The sequence below is a fragment of the Crinia signifera genome, chromosome 6 (assembly GCF_055691185.1).
Source record: "Crinia signifera chromosome 6, ASM5569118v1, whole genome shotgun sequence".
Taxonomy (NCBI): domain Eukaryota; kingdom Metazoa; phylum Chordata; class Amphibia; order Anura; family Myobatrachidae; genus Crinia; species Crinia signifera.
In genome coordinates this window covers 75,293,059-75,317,222 of record NC_139222.1, presented here as the reverse complement: position 1 = coordinate 75,317,222, position 24,164 = coordinate 75,293,059, and the positions used below count along the sequence as shown (strand labels likewise).

At 44.0% G+C, this 24,164-nt stretch overlaps 1 protein-coding gene across 3 annotated transcripts in view; it reads right to left on the bottom strand.

Annotated features, from left to right (window-relative positions):
- Window positions 1–24,164, bottom strand: part of CDH23 (cadherin related 23) — a 914,269-nt gene that overhangs the window by 533,298 nt on the left and 356,807 nt on the right. For all 3 annotated transcript variants that reach the window (XM_083146306.1, XM_083146304.1, XM_083146305.1), the window contains exon 8: window positions 22,598–22,726. In XM_083146306.1, coding sequence (XP_083002432.1) covers window positions 22,598–22,726 — 129 coding nt within the window. The remainder of the gene's footprint in view (window positions 1–22,597; window positions 22,727–24,164) is intronic.

Genomic DNA, 24,164 nt, shown 5'->3' with positions numbered 1-24,164 from the left:
GACTTATTTTGTGTGGTGTTTAACGCGTCATTTGCCTCCTAGGCAATATTCTTTGTCAAGGTTATTGACTTTTTACAAGAGGGACTGGATACAGGATTGCATCTGGCATCCTTAAAGGTCCAGGTATCTGCCTTGTCTGTTTTATTTCAAAAGAGGATTGCTCAGTCTTCTGCGGTTAAGACTTTCCTGCAGGGTGTTTTAGACTTGCAGCCTCCTCATGTTTCCCCAGTTCACCCTTGGGATTTGATTATTGTTCTCAAGGCTTTATAGAAGGCTCCGTTGGAGCCTTTGGCGGAGGCAGCTTTGCATTGGTTGACGTGGAAGACGTTTTTTCTCCTGGCCATCTCTTCGGCTCAAAGGGTTTCGGACCTAGGTGCTTTATCAGTTAAGACACCTTTTCTAGTTTTCTACGAAGACCGGGCAGTACTCCGTACTCGTTTGGACTATCTTCCTAAAGTGGTATCCAGTTTCCACTTGAATCAGGAGATTGCTGTCCCGGATTTTTTGCCTTCTGGTTTTTCTTCCGGCGATTCGGATTTAGTTACTTTAGATGTTGTGCGTGCATTACGTCTTTATGTTCGGAGAACCAAGGCTCTCTGAAAAACGGATTCTTTGTTTATGATGGGCGTAAGAGAGGCTGACCAGCCTCTAAACAGTCCATTGCACGATGGATCAGAACGTCCATTAGTCAAGCCTATCTTTTCTCGGATAAGCCAGTTCCGGTCTCCGTTAGAGCCCATTCTACTCGCTTGGTAGCAGCGTTCTGGGCGGCGGGCCAGGGTGCTTCTGCTGAGCAGATTTACAGAGCAGCGACCTGTCTTCTCTACATACGTTTATCCGTTTTTACAGGTTTGACTCCTTCACTACTGCTGATGCAGCATTTGGTAGAGGAGTCCTCAGTGCAGTTAGGGAGCGTTCCTACCCTTGAGGGACTGCTTTAGGATGTCCCATGGTACCAGTGGTCCACCATAAGCTGAAGGAAAAAACAGCAATTTTGGTCTTACCTGTTAATTCTGTTTTTCTGAAGCCATGGTAAATAACTGGGCACCCACCCTTCGCTCTTATCTGCTGTGTTTGAATGTATCTCTGTCTTGTTTCTTCAAGACTCTGGTATTGGGGTGTATGTGTGGGGGTCGGCTTCGCCTTTTCCTGTTCCTTAGGCTTTGGTAGTAAGTAAATTGATTAGCCTAGGGGCAGGGCAGGGTATTAAGGAGGCCATCCCAGCTGCACTCTCAGAAGTTTAACTCCTTGGTGCCCGGTCTGGAGGACCTACATTATCCCATGGTACCAGTGATCCACCATGGCTTCAGAAAAACAGAATTAACAGGTAAGACCAAAATTCCAATTTTTGTCTGCTGCCCAGCAGGTTTGCCCATATGCAAAAACCTAACCCAATTGCACACAGAATAGATATCGATGGTTACCTTGCAAAGCTTTATACCACCACAAGGCAGGTTCTTATGGTGGCATCACTGCCCTTTTTTGATAACTGGCCTTCAGGTGGCCAGTCCAAGTTCCCTAAAGTTTACTGAGATTTGTGTACATGATTACGCATATACTTTAAACAAGCAAAATTTTGTGCCATAGTAAATACTGGAAAATGCTGACTTTTCTGCGGGTTTATAACCTACAAATAACCTACACATAATTTGAAAAACAAATCTAAATACCGACTTTGCTAATTATGAAGCACAAAAGAGCTCTATAAAGCCATTACCAAATGCTTCTTTTGTTCTATGGCTGCATCATTGCCAAAAATACCCAGTCATCCTCTCTGACTAGTGACTGCTGCGGATCTATTAGCCAACCCTTAATTCTCCTCTGATCTGTCTGCAGCCTCTGCTATGATTGGTTGCACAAACAGGTGAACGCTGCTTGCTCTGGGAATATTCAGTATGATTTGGTTTCTGAACTTCATTTTCTCCTATTTCTATGACCGGATTAAAGAATCACTTGAAAGGCACGGCACAATCTGGTGTCACAGAGGAGGAACCCGTGGGGAGTGGAAAGCAGGCCGCTGCAACATTTCTGTGCTAGATTCTGAAGCCGAAAATCCTATTTCTCACTCCCCAGCTCTAGTCAAAGAGCTGATAGTTATCCATTTGCAGTCATTTGCTGCCATTTATAAAACCCTTTCACTTTCTATCAGCTCTTCAGTGACGGCCAGCCTGACATGCTGTTACTCAAGTGAGGAAATTAAAATTTGATGCAATAATCCCAAATAAGAAGGACTTTATTAGGTAATGTATACACTTCAGATTAGGTATTCTTAGCAGCTACACAGATAGAGGGCCAGAGGCATGCTGTGTGCCACAGATAAGGGAAGGGAGACACAGCGCAAGCTGAAATAAAGATGGAAGAAAGCAAGACTAGAGGTGAAAAGGATGGATGAAAAGCGACATTATAAATATATAATGAAATACAGCTAAACAACATAAAAAAACATTACAAATAACAAATAAACAGAACACTTAAGTGACAAAATGACCTAAAGGAAACGAACGCTACATTATGCGCAATACTGAATAAATATGTGAGAGTAGAATGTGTATAACCCTTCTGTTTCGTTTAAGTATTTCCTATCTTTACTATTAATTGGAGTGAAATGTGACAGCACTGCCCACAGCAACTGTAATATTAAAAATGGGGCTGAGATAGACTGGAATATGTACATTTTTATTATCGCTATAATATATTCTACGATTTAGTCCTAAATGGCTTAAGGTACTTACCGTATTTTTCGGACCATAAGACGCACTTTTCCTCCCCAAAAAAGTGGGGGGAAAAGTGTGTGCGTCTTATGGAGCAAATATTGGAATATTAACATGCAAAAAACTCCTGAATGCTGGTGCTGCTGCACCAGCATCTCAGGAGCTGCAGCAGAGCCCGCTCCCCCTCCCGTGGTACTTGTCAGCAGCTTAGACTTAGAGGTCCGGGCAGCGGGGTCCTTTTGGAGAATGGGATATCATCGGCGGGGAACTATCATGGGATCTAGCACTACTAGTTCCCATCTGCCGCAGGGACCCCGCCGACGATATGCCATTCGCCAAACGGACCTCACCCCAGTGTCTCCCTACCGCTGCCAGCATGTCATCATCCCTCGCCCGGCACCTTTACACTCACCCCCTAACATTCCCACGGAGCCGGGTGTCTGTCTCCAATCCCCATATGTCCGATCACCAGGTGTACCGAGGGATTGAGCTGCCGCATTGCTGGAGGGACGGAGCGGCCGGGTAAGAGGAAGGTAGGAGCTTCCAGTATCTAAGGGGAAGACAGACAGCGCTTCCAGGAGGCTGCCACCGCTGGGAGCCGGGTATAAGGGGGACAGCGCGCTGCCGATGCTGGGAGCTGTGTGGAGGAGGGGGAATGTGAGGCAGTCATTTGCCACCGGGCTACAGTACTCTGTGCCCGCTCAACACCACCCACTGCCCACTTGTCTGTCCTGGCATCGCGTCCGCTGGCTAGAAGGCAGACCTTTCACCCTGCTTGAAGCTGCCCATTAGATTTAGCTCTCAGCCTCCTGACATTAACAAGGAGCAGTCACCTGTAGGCAGCTCCTCTTAGGCACTGCAGCGAGACTCGACTCTACAGCAGGTTTGTGTCTCACCTGCCTGGGGCTACCTGCATGGTGGAGGGGTGACACAGTGCATTTTTAATAAGTGGACGAATGAGCTACCACTTTCTTTCCTCCCCATGTCCCCCCCTCTCTCTATATGTCTATCACTCTGCCCACCATGTCTCTCTGCCATTCTGCCCCTCTGCCCATGTCACTCTGCACCTCTCTGCTATTGTATTTCTGCCCCTCTCTGCCCATGTCATTGTGCCTATGTCTCTCTGCCCCTATCTGCCTCTCTCCCTACGTCTCTTCCTCTCTGCCTATGTCTCTCTGCTGTTCTGCCAGATCATTCCTGCCCATAACCTCATCCTCAGAATATTTTTTTCCTGTTTTCCTCCTCTAAAACTAGGTGCGTCTTATAGTCCGGTGCGTCTTATAGAGCGAAAAATACGGTATGTAGTATCTGGGCGTCCGATTTAGAAATCGGATCGGATCGCATCGCATCGCATGCGACCAAATCGTATGCGATGGTCAAGATTTTTCCATAGGATTCAATGTTAAAATGGTCTGAGTCCATTTTAACATAGAATTCAATGGGAATAAGGGGTCCTTTTCCTTTCCCCACTATCCAAGTGGGCATGGAGTTGGATATAAACCTGTGGCGAGCGTAGCGAGCCACCGAGCCCGAAGCGTGGCGAGCGTAGCGAGCCCCGCGAGGGGACACAGAATACTTTTTAAGAAATATGCGTTTGCTCGCCACGCTTCGGGCTCGGTGGCTCGCTGCGCTCGCCACGCTATATAAAATCAACTCTATGCCCACTTGGATAGTGGGGAAATGAACAGGACCTTCTTAACATTGAATCCTATGCAAAATCGCATCGAATCGCATCGCATCGCATCTGATTGTATGCCTTAAGGTAAGGCATACAATCACAAAATCGGACGCCCAGATACTACATAAGTACCTGGCTTAATATACACAAGCATTGCTCATAATAATAAGCATCACAGTAGGTGTATTTAAAAACAAAGTTACATTTATTTAATAACGATATTAATCTGTGTAGTATACAAGCAAGAAAATGCAAACGTAAACGGCAAAAAAAAAAAGAAAACAATGCAAAGTTTTCATAAATCCCATACAGATCGGTCAAACTAATATAGAGATACTGTAGGTAACCATGGAGGTGGTATTCAAAATAGAAAAAGAACCATAGGCAGGGCCAAAGCTGCTGTACAGGGAGTGTGTAAGTCTCCCAAAATATTGTATCGGAAAAAAGATATGGATGTACAGCGCTAGGTTTCTACTGAAGAAATGTACACTACCACAAATGATTTTATATATATATCTATTTAATAAATCATATTATATTAAAATATAGGTACTTGTTTCCTAGCACGGCCACACCGATTTAGATCGGGGTGGTCGTGTTGGAAAAATCGGGTCGATCGCATCGCATGCGATTTGGTCGCATGCGATGCGATCGACGCGACCGACCGATTTTGGACCCGATTTTTTTCATTGAATCCAATGTAAATTGGGTCCCTGGGACCCAATTTTACATTGGATTAAATGAAAAAAATTCCCAACCCCCCCAAATGTAAGCGCGTAAACTCCAGCCCACGATAGACGACAACCCGAAGCGTGGCGAGCGCAGCGAGCCCGCGAGGGGCGGCGGTACGCGTCCTCCGACCTTTTCATGCCCTACTATCCACTAGGGCGTGGAGTGAGAACAGAATAGTGTGGCGAGCGCAGCGAGCCACCGAGCCCGAAGCGTGGCGAGCGCAGCGAGCCCCGCGAGGGGACGCGGATACCTTCACAGGTAAACGCGTCCCTTCGCGGGCTTCACAGGTGTCCGCGTCGCCATGGACACCTGTGAAGCCCGCAAAGGGACGCGTATAACTGTGAAGGTATCCGCGTCCCCTCGCGGGGCTCGCTGCGCTCGCCACGCTTCGGGCTCGGTGGCTCGCTGCGCTCGCCACACTATTATATTCTCACTCCACGCCCTAGTGGATAGTAGGGCATGAAAAGGTCGGAGGAAGCGTACCGCCGCCCCTCGCGGGCTCGCTGCGCTCGCCACGCTTCGGGTTGGCGTCTATCGTGGGGTGACGACGGGGACATCTATAATGTGAAATGGGTCATATTGGCCCATTTCACATTTTTTCACAATTTTTCACCATTTCAATGTTAAAAAATATTTTAACATTGAAGCCTATGCAAAAATCGGGGGCATCGCGTCGCATCGCGTCGGGACCAATGTTAATGGTCCCGACCGACGCGATGCCCCCGATATTTTAACTTTCCCGACAAGATTTCAATGTTAAAATATTTTTTAACATTGAAGCCTATGGAAATATCGGGGGCATCGCGTCGGTCGCGTCGGGACCAATGTTAATGGTCCCGACCGACGCGATGCCCCCGATATTGTATCCTAGCCGGCAAAATGGACCTGATTTCAAAAGAAATCAGGTCCATCGGGGGTAAACGTGTCCCTTAAGTAAGGGACACGATTACTCCAGATTGTGGCCGTGCTAGGAAACAAGTACCAAAATATACAATTAATGAGAATTCTCATGATACAATGAATATATGCAAATTATTAAAAAACAATGTTATAAACAAGGGGTATAAAATATGAGCTCCACAAGAATGTTGCGCCAATGTATAGTTACCAGTTGTACTGGAAGATTAGAGGTGGAAAAAGGCTCCTTGCTAGTTTGCTGCATAAATTGTCCAATCCGGATAATTTCCCAGTAGGTCCAGGTAGTTCAGAGCAAGTTCATATGAGGCAGCCCTTTTGATATGTGCATACCTTGCATGACACTGCTAGTGGCTGCTGAACCAAGGAGAGGGGGGGGGGGGGGTTCAGCAGCCACTAGCAGTGTCATGCATCTTCCAGTACAACTGGTAACTATACATTGGCGCAACATTCTTGTGGAGCTCATATTTTATTTTGAAATAGTCTAAATTTGCCAATCATCGAAAACATACTGTAATTATTTTTGACTGCCAACAATAGAATGTAATTAAATGAAAACGTCTTACACATTCAATGAGACTATGCTAAATTCAGGATTTCATCAAAACTATTCTCGCTCCAGGTTTAGGATACAGAGCGGAAGGTGAATACGTTTTTTTTCCCCACAAAATAAATAATGAACATGTTTTAATAATATTCTGCACAACCAGTGGTGCCGCTATAGGGGTGTGGGCCATAGGTGCCGATTTATGTTTTTGCTGGTGGGTGCTCAACACAAAAATATAGGGGAGTGGCTTCATGTGGAAGGGGCGTGGCTACAAAGTAATACCAATTTATATTACACAGCACAGTTGTCTCCAATATTCAAATTACGGCAGCAGTGACAAGTACATAAATACCCCCACAGTGCCAAGTACATAAATGCCCCCACAGTGCCAAGTACATAAATGTCCGCACAGTGCCAAGTACATAAATGCCCCCACAGTACCTGTGCCAGCAACGAGGGAGGGGGAGTGCAGTGTGACATGAGCAGGTGGGCCGCTGCTGAGATACTCAGTCAGTGTATGCTGTGCGGCGCCAGCATCAGACTCCGGCACTGCACAGCACACACAGGCTGGCCCGCCCCACGTCTGCATATTACTCCGCGGACGGAATACACTCTTCCCACCGTCCCGACATATTGTTTCCCAGGCAACGGGTCTGGCAGACTTCTTACATTCTGTATTTTTTATTGTATATCTACTGTGATCCCTCCATAGTACATGAGGGGAATACAAAATATTTGCAGGTACCCCTCGAAAATGATTTTTTTCAGGGGAATATCCTGCAGATATCAGAATCAGAATCAGAATTCTGATATCAGAATCATCTTTATTGGCCAGGTATACTTGCGTATGCTTGGAATTTTTTGTGGTAACAGTGCAGCATCAATCAGGGAACACAAAGGGGGTGGGAAGAGAGGCATAAACATACATCACATACATTTCACATGTATCTAGAAAAGTTCGAGTTAGTATTTGGTATGTTCAATACGGTTTAGTTGGTGGACAGCTATTGGGAAGAAGCCTTTTGTAGTTCTTGTCGTCTTTGCTGGGATGGACCTAAAACGTCTGCCTGACGGAAGGGGTTCAAACAGGTTGTGGCCAGGGTGTAGCTTGTCCGCCAAGATCTTTCCTGCACGCTTATTGACCCTGGCTAGGTATAGTTCTTGGACAGTGGGGAGCTCCGCCCCAATGATCTTTTCTGCCATCCTCACCACTCTTTGCAACTTTCGTCTGTAATTCTCGTTTGCTCCTCCGAACCAGATTGTGATCGAGGAGCAAAGGACAGACTCTACTATGGCAGTGTAGAAGATGAGCAGCAGCTCCTGCGGGATGTTGAATTTCTTGAGTTGCCTCAGGAAGAACAACCGCTGCTGAGCCTTCTTGACAGTTGTAATGATGTTGGGACCCCATTTGAGGTCGCAGGAAATCTTTGTTCCTAGGAATTTGAAGGAGTCGACCCTCGACACTACTCTGTCAGATATTATGAGTGGGTGCATGGCATTTGGTTTCCTTCTGAAGTCCACCACCATCTCCACCGTTTTGAGGGGGTTGAGGTCAAGGTTGTTTCCGCTACACCATTTAGTTAGCCGATCCACCTCCCGTCTGTATGCCGACTCGTTTCCATCCATGATTAGGCCGATAACCGTTGTGTCGTCTGCAAATTTTATAATTTTTACTGACTGTTCTGCTGAGGTGCAGTCGTTTGTGTAGAGGGAGAAGAGCAGGGGGGAGAGGACACATCCTTGAGGGGCACCGGTGCTAATTGTGCATGTGTTTGAAATGAATGCGCCTGCTTTCACCGCCTGTTTCCTTTCAGTCAGGAAGTCAGTGATCCAGGAGCATGTAGGTTCTGGGACTCCTAGTGAACGGAGTTTTGGCTCCAGGATGTGAGGGATGATAGTGTTGAATGCCGAGCTGAAATCAACAAATAGTATCCTTGCATAGGTGCCTGGACTGTCCAGGTGCTGTAGAATGTGGTGCAGCCCTAGGTTGACTGCATCCTCGACACTTCTGTTTGCTCGGTAGGCAAACTGCAGGGGGTCGAGGTGAGCATTTGTAACAACTCTCAGGTGGTTCAGCACCATACGTTCAAGCACTTTCATGACCACTGATGTTAGTGCAATCGGCCTGTAGTCATTGAGGTCTTTCGCAGTTGAGCTCTTGGGAACTGGGACGATAATTGAGGCTTTGAAGCAGGTGGGGACCTTGCACATTTCTAGTGAAGTGTTGAAAATCCTGGTAAAGATAGGGGCGAGCTGTGTTGCACAGGTCTTGAGGGCAGATGGAGACACTCCGTCTGGGCCTCCAGCTTTCCTAGGGTTGACCCTCTTGAACATTCCTTCTACCTCTGTTTGGTCCACCTGGAGAGTCTGGGGGTGGCAGTTTTGGAAGGAGGGTGGGCAAGCCATTTTGCCCCGGTTAGGGGTAGGACTGATGCAGGTAGCTTCCTTCTCGAACCTGCAGTAGAAATCGTTCAGCTCGTTCACTAGTTTCTGGTGCATGGTGGAGGGGGTTCGAGAGATCTTGTAGTTGGTTATAGCTTGCATGCCTCTCCAAGCTGACGCGGGGTCGTTGGTTGACAGGTTGTTCGCCAGCTTGTCTGAGAATCTTTTTTTTGCCAGCTTGATTTCCCGTGTTAGGGAGTTCCTGGCCTGTTTGTACAGGACAATATCACCACTGCGATAGGCTTCTTCCTTTGTGAAGGGATAGAAATTATTTGAAGGTTAGAAATATGGGCGCTTATGGGGACATGTAGAGATAAGAGAAGGCTAATACTTCCCTATTCGTGGTCTCCTGATATCTTCCTATATCTTCCTGGTCCCGTATTGAAATATGAAAAGATAAGAAGAGAAAGAGGGACAAATCCCCTCGTGTAATCCTGTTTATATTGGGTGATTACAAAGATGGTGATTCAATAGCCTCCAATAATAGCTACTGGGTTGAGTATAAATTGAAATAAATGTGGGGGTTCTTATCTCCCCCTTCCAAATACACTCACACAATCGCAGAATATTATATGGCTTATAACAATTACTCTTGTATTCAAACAGGTACTGTATCCGAAAATAATATGTTGGGGGTAGGTCCCCCTTCCAATTTACTCACTCAGAGCTGGAATTCAGATCGCATGTAGTTTAGGTCTTTCTCCTGGTGTCCTCCGTCCGTGATGTGAAGATGGGTAAATTCCTTATATTATAAAAAGATGACACTAATGGATACTGTGTATAATAAAACAGTTATCCTTTTTATTGAAAAACAAATGTGTCACTTTTTGACATAAAAACCCATACAACAAAAAGCCTCTGGAATAACTCTACCTATCTAGGACCGGTACTGACCAAAAAATCCTGGAGTTGTTTAGAGTGGGCAGGCTAAATGGGGCCCCGTTTATGCCTGACCACCTGGATTTAGGTGTTCCCGTCCTGTAGGTCCAGAGTATCCAGTAGGTATCCACAACAGTTTAAAATTTCTGAGAGAATAGTCCACCAACGCGTTTCGATCCTTCCTGGATCTTTATCAAGGTGCATTCTCTCACTGCAACCTTATGGTTTATATAGCTGTCTAGATAATGATAATTAGGGGCAGGTCTGCCCGTTTTCCCGCCGAAATAAAGTCACTGAATGTGTATAACCAATATAACACACAGGGATCCCTATGGGGTGTTATAAACAATTCATATGTAGTGATAGGTGATTCCCTTGTTTGCGGTCACATGATCTGCTGTGACACGCAAATTCCCCCAATCCTGAATGATGGTGTGTCCTTCTGTGACGTTTTCGCGGCTCTGTCCAATAGGGAGCACGCTTCTCCGTCACTTATACCGGCCTTCTATCCTTCTGTGATGATTTCGTGGCTATGTCCAATCCAAAGCGTGCTTCTCCGTCACTTCCGCCCGCCTTCCGTCGGATCAGGCTCGCGCTTCTCCGTCACTTCCGCCCGTCGTGGATCCTCTGTATTTGCGTTCCAGACGGCTGTGTTTACTTCCGGGATCTCCTTCTGATGACGCATTCTGGCGCCAGGGGAGACGTCTTGCGTTCCAGATATCATATCCTACTTGCGTTCCATATCGCGCTATATAAGGTTATTTTCTAAAAAACTCCTGTCTCCTTTTTTTTCCTCCAATGTCCTGGGGAACAAAGTGTAATTTAGCAGTATTTGGTATAATGGACATTGTATAATTTAAAGGAGAAATGGAGTTTTAACAATAAAGATGAGTGGGAGATACTTGCTCTAAAAAGGATTTTAGCAGCATATTATTTGGTTGGTAATTTCTTTAGTAGTATGAGGGGTATCATAGAGGTGTCTCTTTCAAAGAGATTTTAGCAGCTTAATAATAGAGTGATATCTATAGCAGCTTAGAGATTTTAGCAGCTTAATAATAGAATAATATCTATAGCAGCAAGAAAGGTATAAAAGAGTTTAAAATGATCATACTATGTCTAAAAAAATTTCATAAATGTAGAGAGGTAGAAAAAGTGTTAAAAAGTTAAAAATGGGTGAGCAGTGTACAGGTCTCATTAAAAAGGGTCAAAAAGAGGGTTTAATCATTATAAAAACCATTTCAATTCGAAATCCTGGTTTAACCCTGATGGCACCAATGTTTTGTAGTTGTAGATGCATTTCATTTCTGTTTGTGCCAAAAGTTTAGGGAGATTCTTGTTCCTTTCTGTAGTCTTTACAAGTTTGAATCCCCAAAAACCCTTTATGTGATTAATAGAGCACTGATGCTCCTTTTTAAAATGTGCTGAGAGCGAATGTAGTTCGAAGCCCTTCTTTATATTCCTTAGATGCTCTCCCATTCTTATTTTTAAAGATCTTGATGTCCTTCCTATGTATGTTTTATCACATGAGCACTTTATGGCGTATATTATGTTTGGGGTATTGCATGTGATAAATTCTGTAATTTTGATGTTTTGTCCGTTAATCTGAATTTGTTCAAATTTTGACTGATTCGGACTTTTTATATTGCGGCAACCTGGACATAGTCCGCATCTATAGAAGCCGATCGAACGGTTGTAACTCTGTCGGATGGTATCTGTAGGGCAGAGGCTCCGTACCAATTTGTTTTTAATATTTTTTGATTTACGATAAACATGTATTGGCCTTTCGGGTAGGAACTTACCTAAGACAGGGTCTTGTTTTAAAATTGGCCAGTTTTTCTTAAAAACTTTCTCTATGGCCTGGTGTTGAGAATTGTACTGCGTGATGAAGGCCCATTTCATTCTATCGTTTTCTTTTCTTTTCTGTTGCGGTTTTAGAAGAAGTTCTCTTTCTGTGTTTCTTGCTTGTGTTAAACCCTGTTCTATTTTTTGGCAATCATAACCGCATGATATGAATGCCTCCTTCATTTTGCTAGATTGTTCCTCAAAGGTGTCTTTTTCTGTACAATTTCTCTTTACCCGCTTAAATTGGCCTCCCGGGATGCCATTCAACCAATTTTTATGGTGACAACTGTCAGCCTGAATATATGATACAGAGTCCGTAGGTTTCTGGTACGTTCTTGTGCAAATGTTGCCGTCCTTGATAAAAATTGTCAGATCTAAAAAATTGATGGTGATTTTATCAATATTAAAAATCAATTTGATATTAAAAGGATTGCTGTTTAAAAAAGTGCAGAAGAGGTCCAAAGTTTCCATATCTCCATTCCATATAAATAAAATATCATCTATATATCTATACCAGGACACCAGGTTTGCCCCATATGGGTTATTGTTCCAGATATATGATTCCTCCCAGTAACCCATAAATATATTTGCATAACTGGGGGCAAACCTGGTGCCCATAGCAGTACCTTTCTGTTGGAGATAAAAATCACCTTTAAAAACAAAATAATTATGTTCAAGTATAAAAGGAATGCTCTCTAAAATGAATTCTTGAAGTGATGTATTCAGTGATGTATTTATTCAATGAATACATCACTTCAAGAATTCATTTTAGAGAGCATTCCTTTTATACTTGAACATAATTATTTTGTTTTTAAAGGTGATTTTTATCTCCAACAGAAAGGTACTGCTATGGGCACCAGGTTTGCCCCCAGTTATGCAAATATATTTATGGGTTACTGGGAGGAATCATATATCTGGAACAATAACCCATATGGGGCAAACCTGGTGTCCTGGTATAGATATATAGATGATATTTTATTTATATGGAATGGAGATATGGAAACTTTGGACCTCTTCTGCACTTTTTTAAACAGCAATCCTTTTAATATCAAATTGATTTTTAATATTGATAAAATCACCATCAATTTTTTAGATCTGACAATTTTTATCAAGGACGGCAACATTTGCACAAGAACGTACCAGAAACCTACGGACTCTGTATCATATATTCAGGCTGACAGTTGTCACCATAAAAATTGGTTGAATGGCATCCCGGGAGGCCAATTTAAGCGGGTAAAGAGAAATTGTACAGAAAAAGACACCTTTGAGGAACAATCTAGCAAAATGAAGGAGGCATTCATATCATGCGGTTATGATTGCCAAAAAATAGAACAGGGTTTAACACAAGCAAGAAACACAGAAAGAGAACTTCTTCTAAAACCGCAACAGAAAAGAAAAGAAAACGATAGAATGAAATGGGCCTTCATCACGCAGTACAATTCTCAACACCAGGCCATAGAGAAAGTTTTTAAGAAAAACTGGCCAATTTTAAAACAAGACCCTGTCTTAGGTAAGTTCCTACCCGAAAGGCCAATACATGTTTATCGTAAATCAAAAAATATTAAAAACAAATTGGTACGGAGCCTCTGCCCTACAGATACCATCCGACAGAGTTACAACCGTTCGATCGGCTTCTATAGATGCGGACTATGTCCAGGTTGCCGCAATATAAAAAGTCCGAATCAGTCAAAATTTGAACAAATTCAGATTAACGGACAAAACATCAAAATTACAGAATTTATCACATGCAATACCCCAAACATAATATACGCCATAAAGTGCTCATGTGATAAAACATACATAGGAAGGACATCAAGATCTTTAAAAATAAGAATGGGAGAGCATCTAAGGAATATAAAGAAGGGCTTCGAACTACATTCGCTCTCAGCACATTTTAAAAAGGAGCATCAGTGCTCTATTAATCACATAAAGGGTTTTTGGGGATTCAAACTTGTAAAGACTACAGAAAGGAACAAGAATCTCCCTAAACTTTTGGCACAAACAGAAATGAAATGCATCTACAACTACAAAACATTGGTGCCATCAGGGTTAAACCAGGATTTCGAATTGAAATGGTTTTTATAATGATTAAACCCTCTTTTTGACCCTTTTTAATGAGACCTGTACACTGCTCACCCATTTTTAACTTTTTAACACTTTTTCTACCTCTCTACATTTATGAAATTTTTTTAGACATAGTATGATCATTTTAAACTCTTTTATACCTTTCTTGCTGCTATAGATATTATTCTATTATTAAGCTGCTAAAATCTCTAAGCTGCTATAGATATCACTCTATTATTAAGCTGCTAAAATCTCTTTGAAAGAGACACCTCTATGATACCCCTCATACTACTAAAGAAATTACCAACCAAATAATATGCTGCTAAAATCCTTTTTAGAGCAAGTATCTCCCACTCATCTTTATTGTTAAAACTCCATTTCTCCTTTAAATTATACAATGTCCATTATACCAAATACTGCTAAATTACACTTTGTTCCCCAGGACATTGGAGGAAAAAAAAGGAGACAGGAGTTTTTTAGAAAATAACCTTATATAGCGCGATATGGAACGCAAGTAGGATATGATATCTGGAACGCAAGACGTCTCCCCTGGCGCCAGAATGCGTCATCAGAAGGAGATCCCGGAAGTAAACACAGCCGTCTGGAACGCAAATACAGAGGATCCACGACGGGCGGAAGTGACGGAGAAGCGCGAGCCTGATCCGACGGAAGGCGGGCGGAAGTGACGGAGAAGCACGCTTTGGATTGGACATAGCCACGAAATCATCACAGAAGGATAGAAGGCCGGTATAAGTGACGGAGAAGCGTGCTCCCTATTGGACAGAGCCGCGAAAACGTCACAGAAGGACACACCATCATTCAGGATTGGGGGAATTTGCGTGTCACAGCAGATCATGTGACCGCAAACAAGGGAATCACCTATCACTACATATGAATTGTTTATAACACCCCATAGGGATCCCTGTGTGTTATATTGGTTATACACATTCAGTGACTTTATTTCGGCGGGAAAACGGGCAGACCTGCCCCTAATTATCATTATCTAGACAGCTATATAAACCATAAGGTTGCAGTGAGAGAATGCACCTTGATAAAGATCCAGGAAGGATCGAAACGCGTTGGTGGACTATTCTCTCAGAAATTTTAAACTGTTGTGGATACCTACTGGATACTCTGGACCTACAGGACGGGAACACCTAAATCCAGGTGGTCAGGCATAAACGGGGCCCCATTTAGCCTGCCCACTCTAAACAACTCCAGGATTTTTTGGTCAGTACCGGTCCTAGATAGGTAGAGTTATTCCAGAGGCTTTTTGTTGTATGGGTTTTTATGTCAAAAAGTGACACATTTGTTTTTCAATAAAAAGGATAACTGTTTTATTATACACAGTATCCATTAGTGTCATCTTTTTATAATATAAGGAATTTACCCATCTTCACATCACGGACGGAGGACACCAGGAGAAAGACCTAAACTACATGCGATCTGAATTCCAGCTCTGAGTGAGTAAATTGGAAGGGGGACCTACCCCCAACATATTATTTTCGGATACAGTACCTGTTTGAATACAAGAGTAATTGTTATAAGCCATATAATATTCTGCGATTGTGTGAGTGTATTTGGAAGGGGGAGATAAGAACCCCCACATTTATTTCAATTTATACTCAACCCAGTAGCTATTATTGGAGGCTATTGAATCACCATCTTTGTAATCACCCAATATAAACAGGATTACACGAGGGGATTTGTCCCTCTTTCTCTTCTTATCTTTTCATATTTCAATACGGGACCAGGAAGATATAGGAAGATATCAGGAGACCACGAATAGGGAAGTATTAGCCTTCTCTTATCTCTACATGTCCCCATAAGCGCCCATATTTCTAACCTTCAAATAATTTCTATCCCTTCACATTGCACAAAAAGTCCGGGTGGGCTTTTTTCATTTGAACCAGAAATACAGGCAGCTCTGCGCAGATTGGTATAGATCCCACATTCCCTTTGTTCTAAGGCTTCTTCCTTTGCCTGACGGAGCTTCCTGAGTTGACCGCTGAACCATGGCTTGTTGTTGTTGAAGGTGCGTGCTGTTTTGATTGGCACGCACAGGTCCTCGCAGAAACTGATGTAGGCTGTCACTGTGTCGGTCAGATCGTCTAGGTTTGTAGCAGAGGATTCAAAGACTCCCCAGTCTGTGCATTCGAGACAGGCCTGAAGCTTCATTTTTGCCTCGTTTGTCCAGCTTTTGACTGATCTGACCACTGGTTTAGCTGACCTTAGCTTCTGGGTGTAAGTTGGTAGAAGGTGGACTATGCAATGGTCAGAGAGGCCCAGAGCTGCCCGGGGGATAGCCCGGTAAGTAGACTTGATAGTGGTGTAGCAGTGGTCTAAGGTACGTCCTTCCCTGGTGTGGCATCTGACTTGCTGTCTGTACTTCGGTAGCTCTTGGGACAGGTTGGCACTGTTGAAGTCGCCCATCACTATAAGCAGTGCTTCCGGATGTTTGAGTTCTGTGTCTGTTATCCTGGTGGCCAGTTGGAGTTGGGCTTCTTTCGCATTTCCTTGGGGAGGTATATACACCCCCACCAGGACTATTGAGGCAAATTCCCGGGGGGAGTAGAATGGGTTGCATTTAATGATGAGTGTCTCTAGTTGAGGGCTGCTTGATTTACTTAGAGTTTTTACGTCGGTGCACCACCCTTCATTTATGAAGAAGCAGATACCTCCTCCCTTGGTTTTTCCGGTGAGCTCCTTGTCGCGGTCAGCCCTGAGGAGACTGTAGCCCGGCAGCATCACCGAGGAGTCGGCAATGAGTTCATCTAGCCATGTCTCAGTAAAGCATAGGATAGATGAGCCAGCAGTTCCTGATCTTGCATCATTTATGAGCAGGGACAGCTCATCCATCTTGTTTACAAGGGATCGGGTGTTCGAGAGTAGGATAGCTGGGAGTGCAGATCTGTGACCTCTGCGTCTCCACTTAACTAGGGCCCCAGCATGGCGGCCCCTCTTGCGAGCCCTGAGCCTCACATATCTTCCTGTCAGCCTAGCTGTTAGGTGGGGGGCCCCTCCAGGCCACTTGGCGGTGGTAGGGGCATGTCTGTTCCTACTGGAGGGAGCCAGCGGCCTGGCTGGGTTTGCCCTCATTGTTGTCAGGGGCTCAGTTCTGGCTATCTTCTCAGGTGGGCACTGAGTCACACCACTTCCTTTTTGGGCCCCCATAAGTAGGCCCTGGGGGTTTACTTTTCTGCTACCTCTGTGAATGGTTCTCCATGGTCGCCGGTCCACTCTCCAGCAACTGCCATTCAACTTTGCTGCATCCTTTCTGCACAGGGCAGCAAGGGCAGCATGGACTGTGAGGGCTGCCGATCTGCCCACGTCCCGCTCCGTCAGGCTCATATGGGTGGTCTGCACCAGGGGTGAGCTCCATTTCAGAAGGGCTTCTCTGCTGTGCTTGGTTACCACACTTGGCAGGGTCATCACACTCGAGGACAAGGACAGGGGGAGACAAGGGGAGACATGTAGTTTGGTTGAGCTGCACAGCTCCGAGGCAGCCTTCTGCGGCGCCATATTTGTGGTATCCAGTATGATGAAAACACTTTTACTCAAGTCTGTGAGTGCTCCAGGTTATTGCTGTGTTTGGTTGCTTCTTTCTTGTACAAAGATGTATTTTGGACAGATATTCATTAAATAAACTACAAGTAACTTTCCTTTTCAGTTGCTAATTTAGTGATTTAGTCACACAAGTTATTCAGGAACAAAGCAGGCTTGTAGAAAGGTGTTAGAAGCCATTCCTCATGTAGGTGTGAAATCCCAGTGTGAGGCTTTTGAAGTGTATATTCTTTGTATAGATAACATGTCTCTTGGGAATAAACTGGGGCCCTGTCTGATTGTGGAATCCAGGGGCTGGGGATATTGTATTTTAGATTCTTTTAAGGGAATCTAAGAGAATCTTTTCTGAACAGAGAAATATATGTAACTGGACGGGAAGCATAGGCAACTGATGTCAATGGGGACCCCGACAGAGATAGTTAGTTTTTCCAGTACCTTGTTCAGTGATGTTCCCCGAGGATGTAAAGCCAGTCCTAGCAGAAGGGGCAGAGGTCCAAATTCAATCCAGTGTGCATCTCAGTGCAGGAGCGCAATCCGTTTGCTCTGGAGAGACATCCATGTAGTGGAGTACAAGTTAAAGGTAAGTCCTTGATATTTTTGGTGATTCTGAAGTCAGCTGTGTAGAATTTAAGCTGTTTTGTAGAGACCTTCAGGAGCATGTAAAGTGTGAGGCAGCCATCATATTGAATGATAAATAGACCCTTTAATATGAAGTACATAAAATGGGTTGCAGAGGTGGATCTCAAAATAATTTCAATTAACAGAAAAGGTCTAACTAACCCCCAGTCATAGCTAATCAATATCACCTCCCCAATCCCCCCACTAACCCTGCCCATCTCCCTGAAGCGGAGACGGGCAGGGTTTGCGTCCCCCGCCACCCAGAAACTGGGATGCATGTGCGTGTGGGATGCGCACGTGTCCCAGTCAGATGGAGCACCATCTAAACAGTGGGGGCATTCTGGCGAGCCCCGGCGCTGTCTGAGAGGTGCTCCATCTGTACATCCTAATACATAGCCTAGTATATGCTAGCACAGAGCACATGTTGGCATATAGTCAACTATAAAATACATTGATTTTAAGATTCACAAATACGAAGGTGGTTTAATAAGTAGGGTAACAAGACCTTTCCCTTGTGTATTGTTCTCTATTTATTGTAATTTCCCACCAGTTGAAAGCAGGGTGACCATTGCTTTCCTTCATGGCCATTGGTCTGTGCCTTATGCAGGATCAGTCATATTGGGCCTTATTCTAGTTCATTCTTTCTGTCAAAATCCTTCTTAGATGGACAAAACCATGTACACGGCAGGTGGGGCAGATGTAACATGTGCAGAGAGAATTAGATTTGGTGGGGTTTTACTTCAAAGTGAGTTCTATATTGCAGTGTAAAAATAAAGCAGCCAGAATTTTCCCTGCACAGAAACAAAATAACTTACCCAAATGTAATTCTCTCTGCACATGGTTTTGTCCATCTAAGAAGGATTTTGTCAGAAAGAATGAACTAGAATAAGGCCCATTGTTCCAACAACAAGTGTAAGATTGCGGGATGGAGGAAACATGGTCAAACATTGAGGTGAGTAGTGTGATCAGATTTCTGCGTCTAATGGGCACAACAGCAGCTAAAATTTATTGCCAACTTGTCGAGGTGTACAGAGCTAATATCATGTCATGGAAACAGTTTTGGGTTTGGTGCATGATCTTTGGCAAACACAGGAGAGACATTTATGACAAAGAGAAATTCGGCCTGGGAAAGTACCTATGTTAAAGATGACAATTTGTGCCGCATTGAATATTTGATTAATGAGGACAGACACATTCAAGTTTGTGATATTGCAGAATAACTGGACTTCTCAGTGGGTACTGTGTACAACTTCATAATACTGGGGAACAGGCAGGGCCGGCCTAACCATTAGGCAGGGTAAGCGGCTGTTTAAGGCACCACAGTGAGGAGGGCGCCATGTAGACAGTATTAGTATATTAAATGTAATACGGGCCAAAGCCAATTGGAGAGCTCACTGACTGGCAGCCATTCAAGGAGAGGCAAAATTTGGAATAGCCGCAGCGCCAATGTGTTCTGTGAGGTTGGAGCTGAAACGGTGACAGTGGTAGCACTAGTACCAGGCTACTACTAGCACTACTGGTGCACTAGTGCCGGGCCCCACGATTTATGAGAGGAGAAAAAGGGAAATGCTGATGCGCTGGGTCCCAGGAGCAACAGATCCCTCCCAGCGTCTGGCCGCTGCTCATAGCCTGCACATACGCAGGGGTTCATAATACAGCCACACTGGTGGGGTCATGGATGAGGAGGACCTGCCCAGACTGGCTCTAGGCTCTGTCCGGCCTCCGCTACTAATCTCCCTCTCCCCAGGTGGGAATAGCAGGGCTTCATCTTGGTCTCTCTCTACCAACGTGCTGTGCTTATACAGCACGCAAAGAGGAATGGACTACACATTGGGAAATGTCAATTTGCAGTGCCTGGGGAATTGCAGTCTTCACTAACACACTGTGAGTGTGGCAGTTGGAGGTGGGAGATGCGGATGGAAGAACACACTTGTGCACTTATTAACTGCCCGATGCATGCTCCTGCTGCCCGGCATCATGTATAAGTTGCTGCAGTGACCCTGGACAGTTAAATCACCTCTACCCTATAGCCTGGCAGAAGTGCTCCTATGCAATACTAATAATATCCTGTAAGTCTCAGTGTGTTTTTATTATTTTACTTTAGAATTGCCAATAGAATGAAAATATAATTTTATGTGTAACAATTTATTTTTCCCCCTAACTCGCCTCTCATGTAAATTATAAATTATACAGGCCCTATTTAAGCAAAGATAGTAGTGTATTATGTGCTTGTCGGGATCCTGGCACTAACCGTCCCCTTCTGCTCCCCACAGCATAGCCCCAACCCTCCACCTTTAGTGCCTTAACCTAACCTCCCCCCAACACACAGCCTAACCTCCCTCCAGCAACCTAACCCTCTAACCCTCCCTGTAGTGCCTAAACCTAACCTAACCCCCCCCCATACAGCCTTATCCTAACACTCCTGGCATTATTACAATTGTGAGGCCAACATTGGGGATAGTGCTGTCGTTGTGAGCGATGCTGAATTCTAGAGCAGTTCTTCTTCTTCTGACAACGGTAAAGATTTTGGCCACTATATTCTGACTGCTGCCACCCTGACTGCCAATATGCCACCCGGATCCCAAATTATTATATTTCTTTCCTCAATTAGGGACATTTATCATTAGCATGGGTGCTGTCGTTGATGGGAATAAGGGCAACATAGTAACAAAATAAATCATATAGACCCACCTCTACCATATGTGTGTCAACCTGTACCCCCTCTCTACCTCTGTGTGTGTGTGTGTGTAATGCCTTGTGCGTGTGTTGGGACCCCCTCTACGTGTGTGTGTGTGTGTGTGTGTGTGTGTGTGTGTGAGACACCCTATGCCCTTCTAACCCAATATGTGTATTTTTAACACCTTGTACCTCAACTCAACCAGTGTGTATGTGAATCTGTACCCCCACTCTACCCATGTGTGTCTCCCTGTACCTTACCTTTCTATAGAAGAGGGGCCCATTAAAAAAAAATGTTCTATGGGGCCCACAAAATTATAGTTATGTCCCTGCACACAGGTGCTGATTCAGCACACAGAAGTCAGCCAGCAGCTGTGACTCATTAAGCACTGCAGAGTGCTCTCTGCACTGCAGCATAGCGGCGGTGCTCACACTACTGTTGCAGTGTAACCGAACAGATCCCAGGAAACTTCCCTGATAGAACCTGTGTGGGGCACAGTGATGGCTCCCATTAGTAACCACTGACCTTTACAAGAACAGGCACCCGGGCACCTGCTGCCCAGCTCTTATTAAAAGCAGTAATGCAGAAAGCAGGGAATGCAGCAGTGCAGAAGGGAGCGGAGCAGGGAATGCTGCAAGGCAAAAGGGAGCTGAGCTGGGAATGAAGCATTGCAAAAGGGAGCTGAACAGGGAATGCAGCAGTGCAAAAGGGAGCGGAGCAGGGAATGAAGCAATGCAGAAGGGAACAGAGCAGGGAATGCAGCAGTGCAAAATGGAGCAGAGCAGGGAGTGCAGTAGTGCATTCCCATAATGTATCCTGTATCCCATAATGTGCTATACTTTCTCAATTTTCCATGTGTGTGTATGTGGTAACTTGCTTTTCTCTATGGCCCTTATTCAGATCTAATCGCAGTACAAATTTGTTCTCAAAATGGACAAAACCATGTGCACTGCAGGTGGGGCAGATGTAAGATGTGCAGAGAGAGTTAAATTATTCATCCACTCGCCCCATATATAGATGGGCAGCTTCTTGTCACTCGTTACGTTCCACTCCATCCAGCTTCCCCTTCTTTGTCTGTAGCATCTGAAGAGCTGTAGCATTTGGGTGTGAGGAGTCTTGTGGAAGCTTCTGATGTGGAGCCAAACATAACTATAACCTAGAATACACACATGTGTAAAAGGGCTCTACCTGGTGTACTGTGTCACAGGTGCTTTACCTAGTGCAATGTGTATAAGTGGCACTACTATGTGGTGTTATTTGAATAATAAAGACTATTGTGCAAAGTAAAATGAATTAGTGTTGCATTGTTGTTGTGTGCCTTCGTGCACACTGTCCGTGTTTTGTTTCTGTGCTACAATACCTCAGATTTTTCTAATTATGTTGCAAATCAGGGATATTATACATCTGAAGCAATATTGTTAAAAGCTTTTAATGTGCTTGGAACATGAAAACACGCATCATTCACACCAAATAATTAAAGAACAGATTCGAAAACAACCCTATCAGCTAAAGGTCATGGTGATGATGTTTTGGTACCACAATGAGTTCGCCATCCATGAAGATACTGATGTTGACCCAAATCTGACACATTGAACCGATTGCAAAGGGCAAATTTGTCAAAAAATGATCTGGGTTGCCGTGAATAGGCATTATATTGCTGCACGGTAACATCAAGCCACACTCAGCCACCTGCCCACATGAGTTATTATGACACTACCAGGATGCCTTGACCTGGCACAGAGTGAATTCCATCTCTTTGGACCAGTCACGAATCACCAGGGTGGAAGGTGATTCGCAACTGAATGTGACTATCAGCAAGCCACCAAATCCAACATCAGGCACTTGACTGCTTATTCTATGCTCGAACAGATGCCTTGATATAAAGTTCAAAATAATAATAATATCAACAATAAAAAATAATGTCTTACCGGAGGGGAATTTTCATATATGTTAGTGCTATATGGTAAGTTGATGAAGATTGGATCCATGTCTTGAATGTCAGTTATAGTAATGGCAAGGTTGGCCAATGATGAAAGTGGTTTTGTCTTATCTTGATCCTGAAAAGAAATACATGTACAGTAGGTTAAGTACTTAAGTGCAACTACATCATGACCACTAGTTAATACACACATATTATACATGTGATTACGTAAAGAACATTAGAAATGCAGTACGAGGATTCTTTAACGATAATAAGTTACATCAAATTGAATAAGAAAGCCAAGAAAAAAAAAATAGATTAAATAGCTTTACGTAGAGGGGTGTGGATCATTAGGTTGACAGTCGGTCAACTACTCCTAGTCAAAATGGTGAAAAAGGTTGACACATGCAAAAGGTTGACACAAAAGATCGACATAAGTTTTTCAGGCTTCTTGGAGTCTGTCGACAAAGATTGACATGGACACTGTATTTGTGTGCAACATCAACTCGCATGGCATAGTGTCCCGCATCCTCTCTCACTATTATATTCTCCTTCTATGCCCTTTGGGATGGTAAAGAATGAAGAAGTCCGTTTATAAAAAAAAACCCTGAAAAACTCAACCCTTTTCCATGTCAACTTTTTGACCATGTCGACCTTCTGTCCGTCACTCAATAGTGGTTAACCTATCAACGGTCGATCTGAGTTGGATCAAAGCAAAAAAAAAAGGCATGACTTCACACTATACTTTCTGACATTCTTGGAACAGCGAGTGACTTGGTACAGCACTAGGGAGCATGGAAGGGGTAAATTATGTGATATAGGGGGCAGAACAGGTGGTGTATCTGTGCAATCATGTCATGGTAATCCCACCCCCACTATACAATGTAAAGATTACCAGCTCTGTGAGGCCGGGGGCGCGCGTGCGTGTGTGTGTGTGTGTGTGTGGGGGGGGGGGGGGGGGGGTACTGAGAGAGTGTGTGCTGGTGTTGCCAGCCAGGAGACTTGCTCACTCTTCAGAGAGGTCTTTCCAGGAGAGTAGGTAAGTGTGCTTTCCAGTTACAAAAGGGAAGACACAACACCACATGAGGATCTGTTTTCATATGAATTCATTATTGAACTATAGACTGACAAAATGGAAAGCTCTTTTACAACGTGTAGTGAAAAAAAATGTAAATGCAAATATACCAGAACAGCATTGTAGTTGTGTATATAAGTCCAACTTTGCACAATGTAGAATATTTATCTACAGTATGTACTATAACTAGATTGTAACTATTACTATTTTTACCAATGCTGAATCCTAGAGTAAATGTAACTGTTCCTTTCAATGGTATAGTAGTTTATTGATTAAACTCAAATGTAAAGTTACAATACTAGAGTGTAGCTTACTATATAACAGGGTTTTTTTTTTTTTTTTTTCAGGGGCTTGGGTTCAATTTTAATTACGATTGATTTGCACACATAACGTCTCTGCAATGCCTTTGTTGAATCTTATGTGAACTAATAGGTTAATTTTATAATCTGAAAAACTTAATGGAGTTGCAATCAACTACATGCACTGTATTGTTAATGGG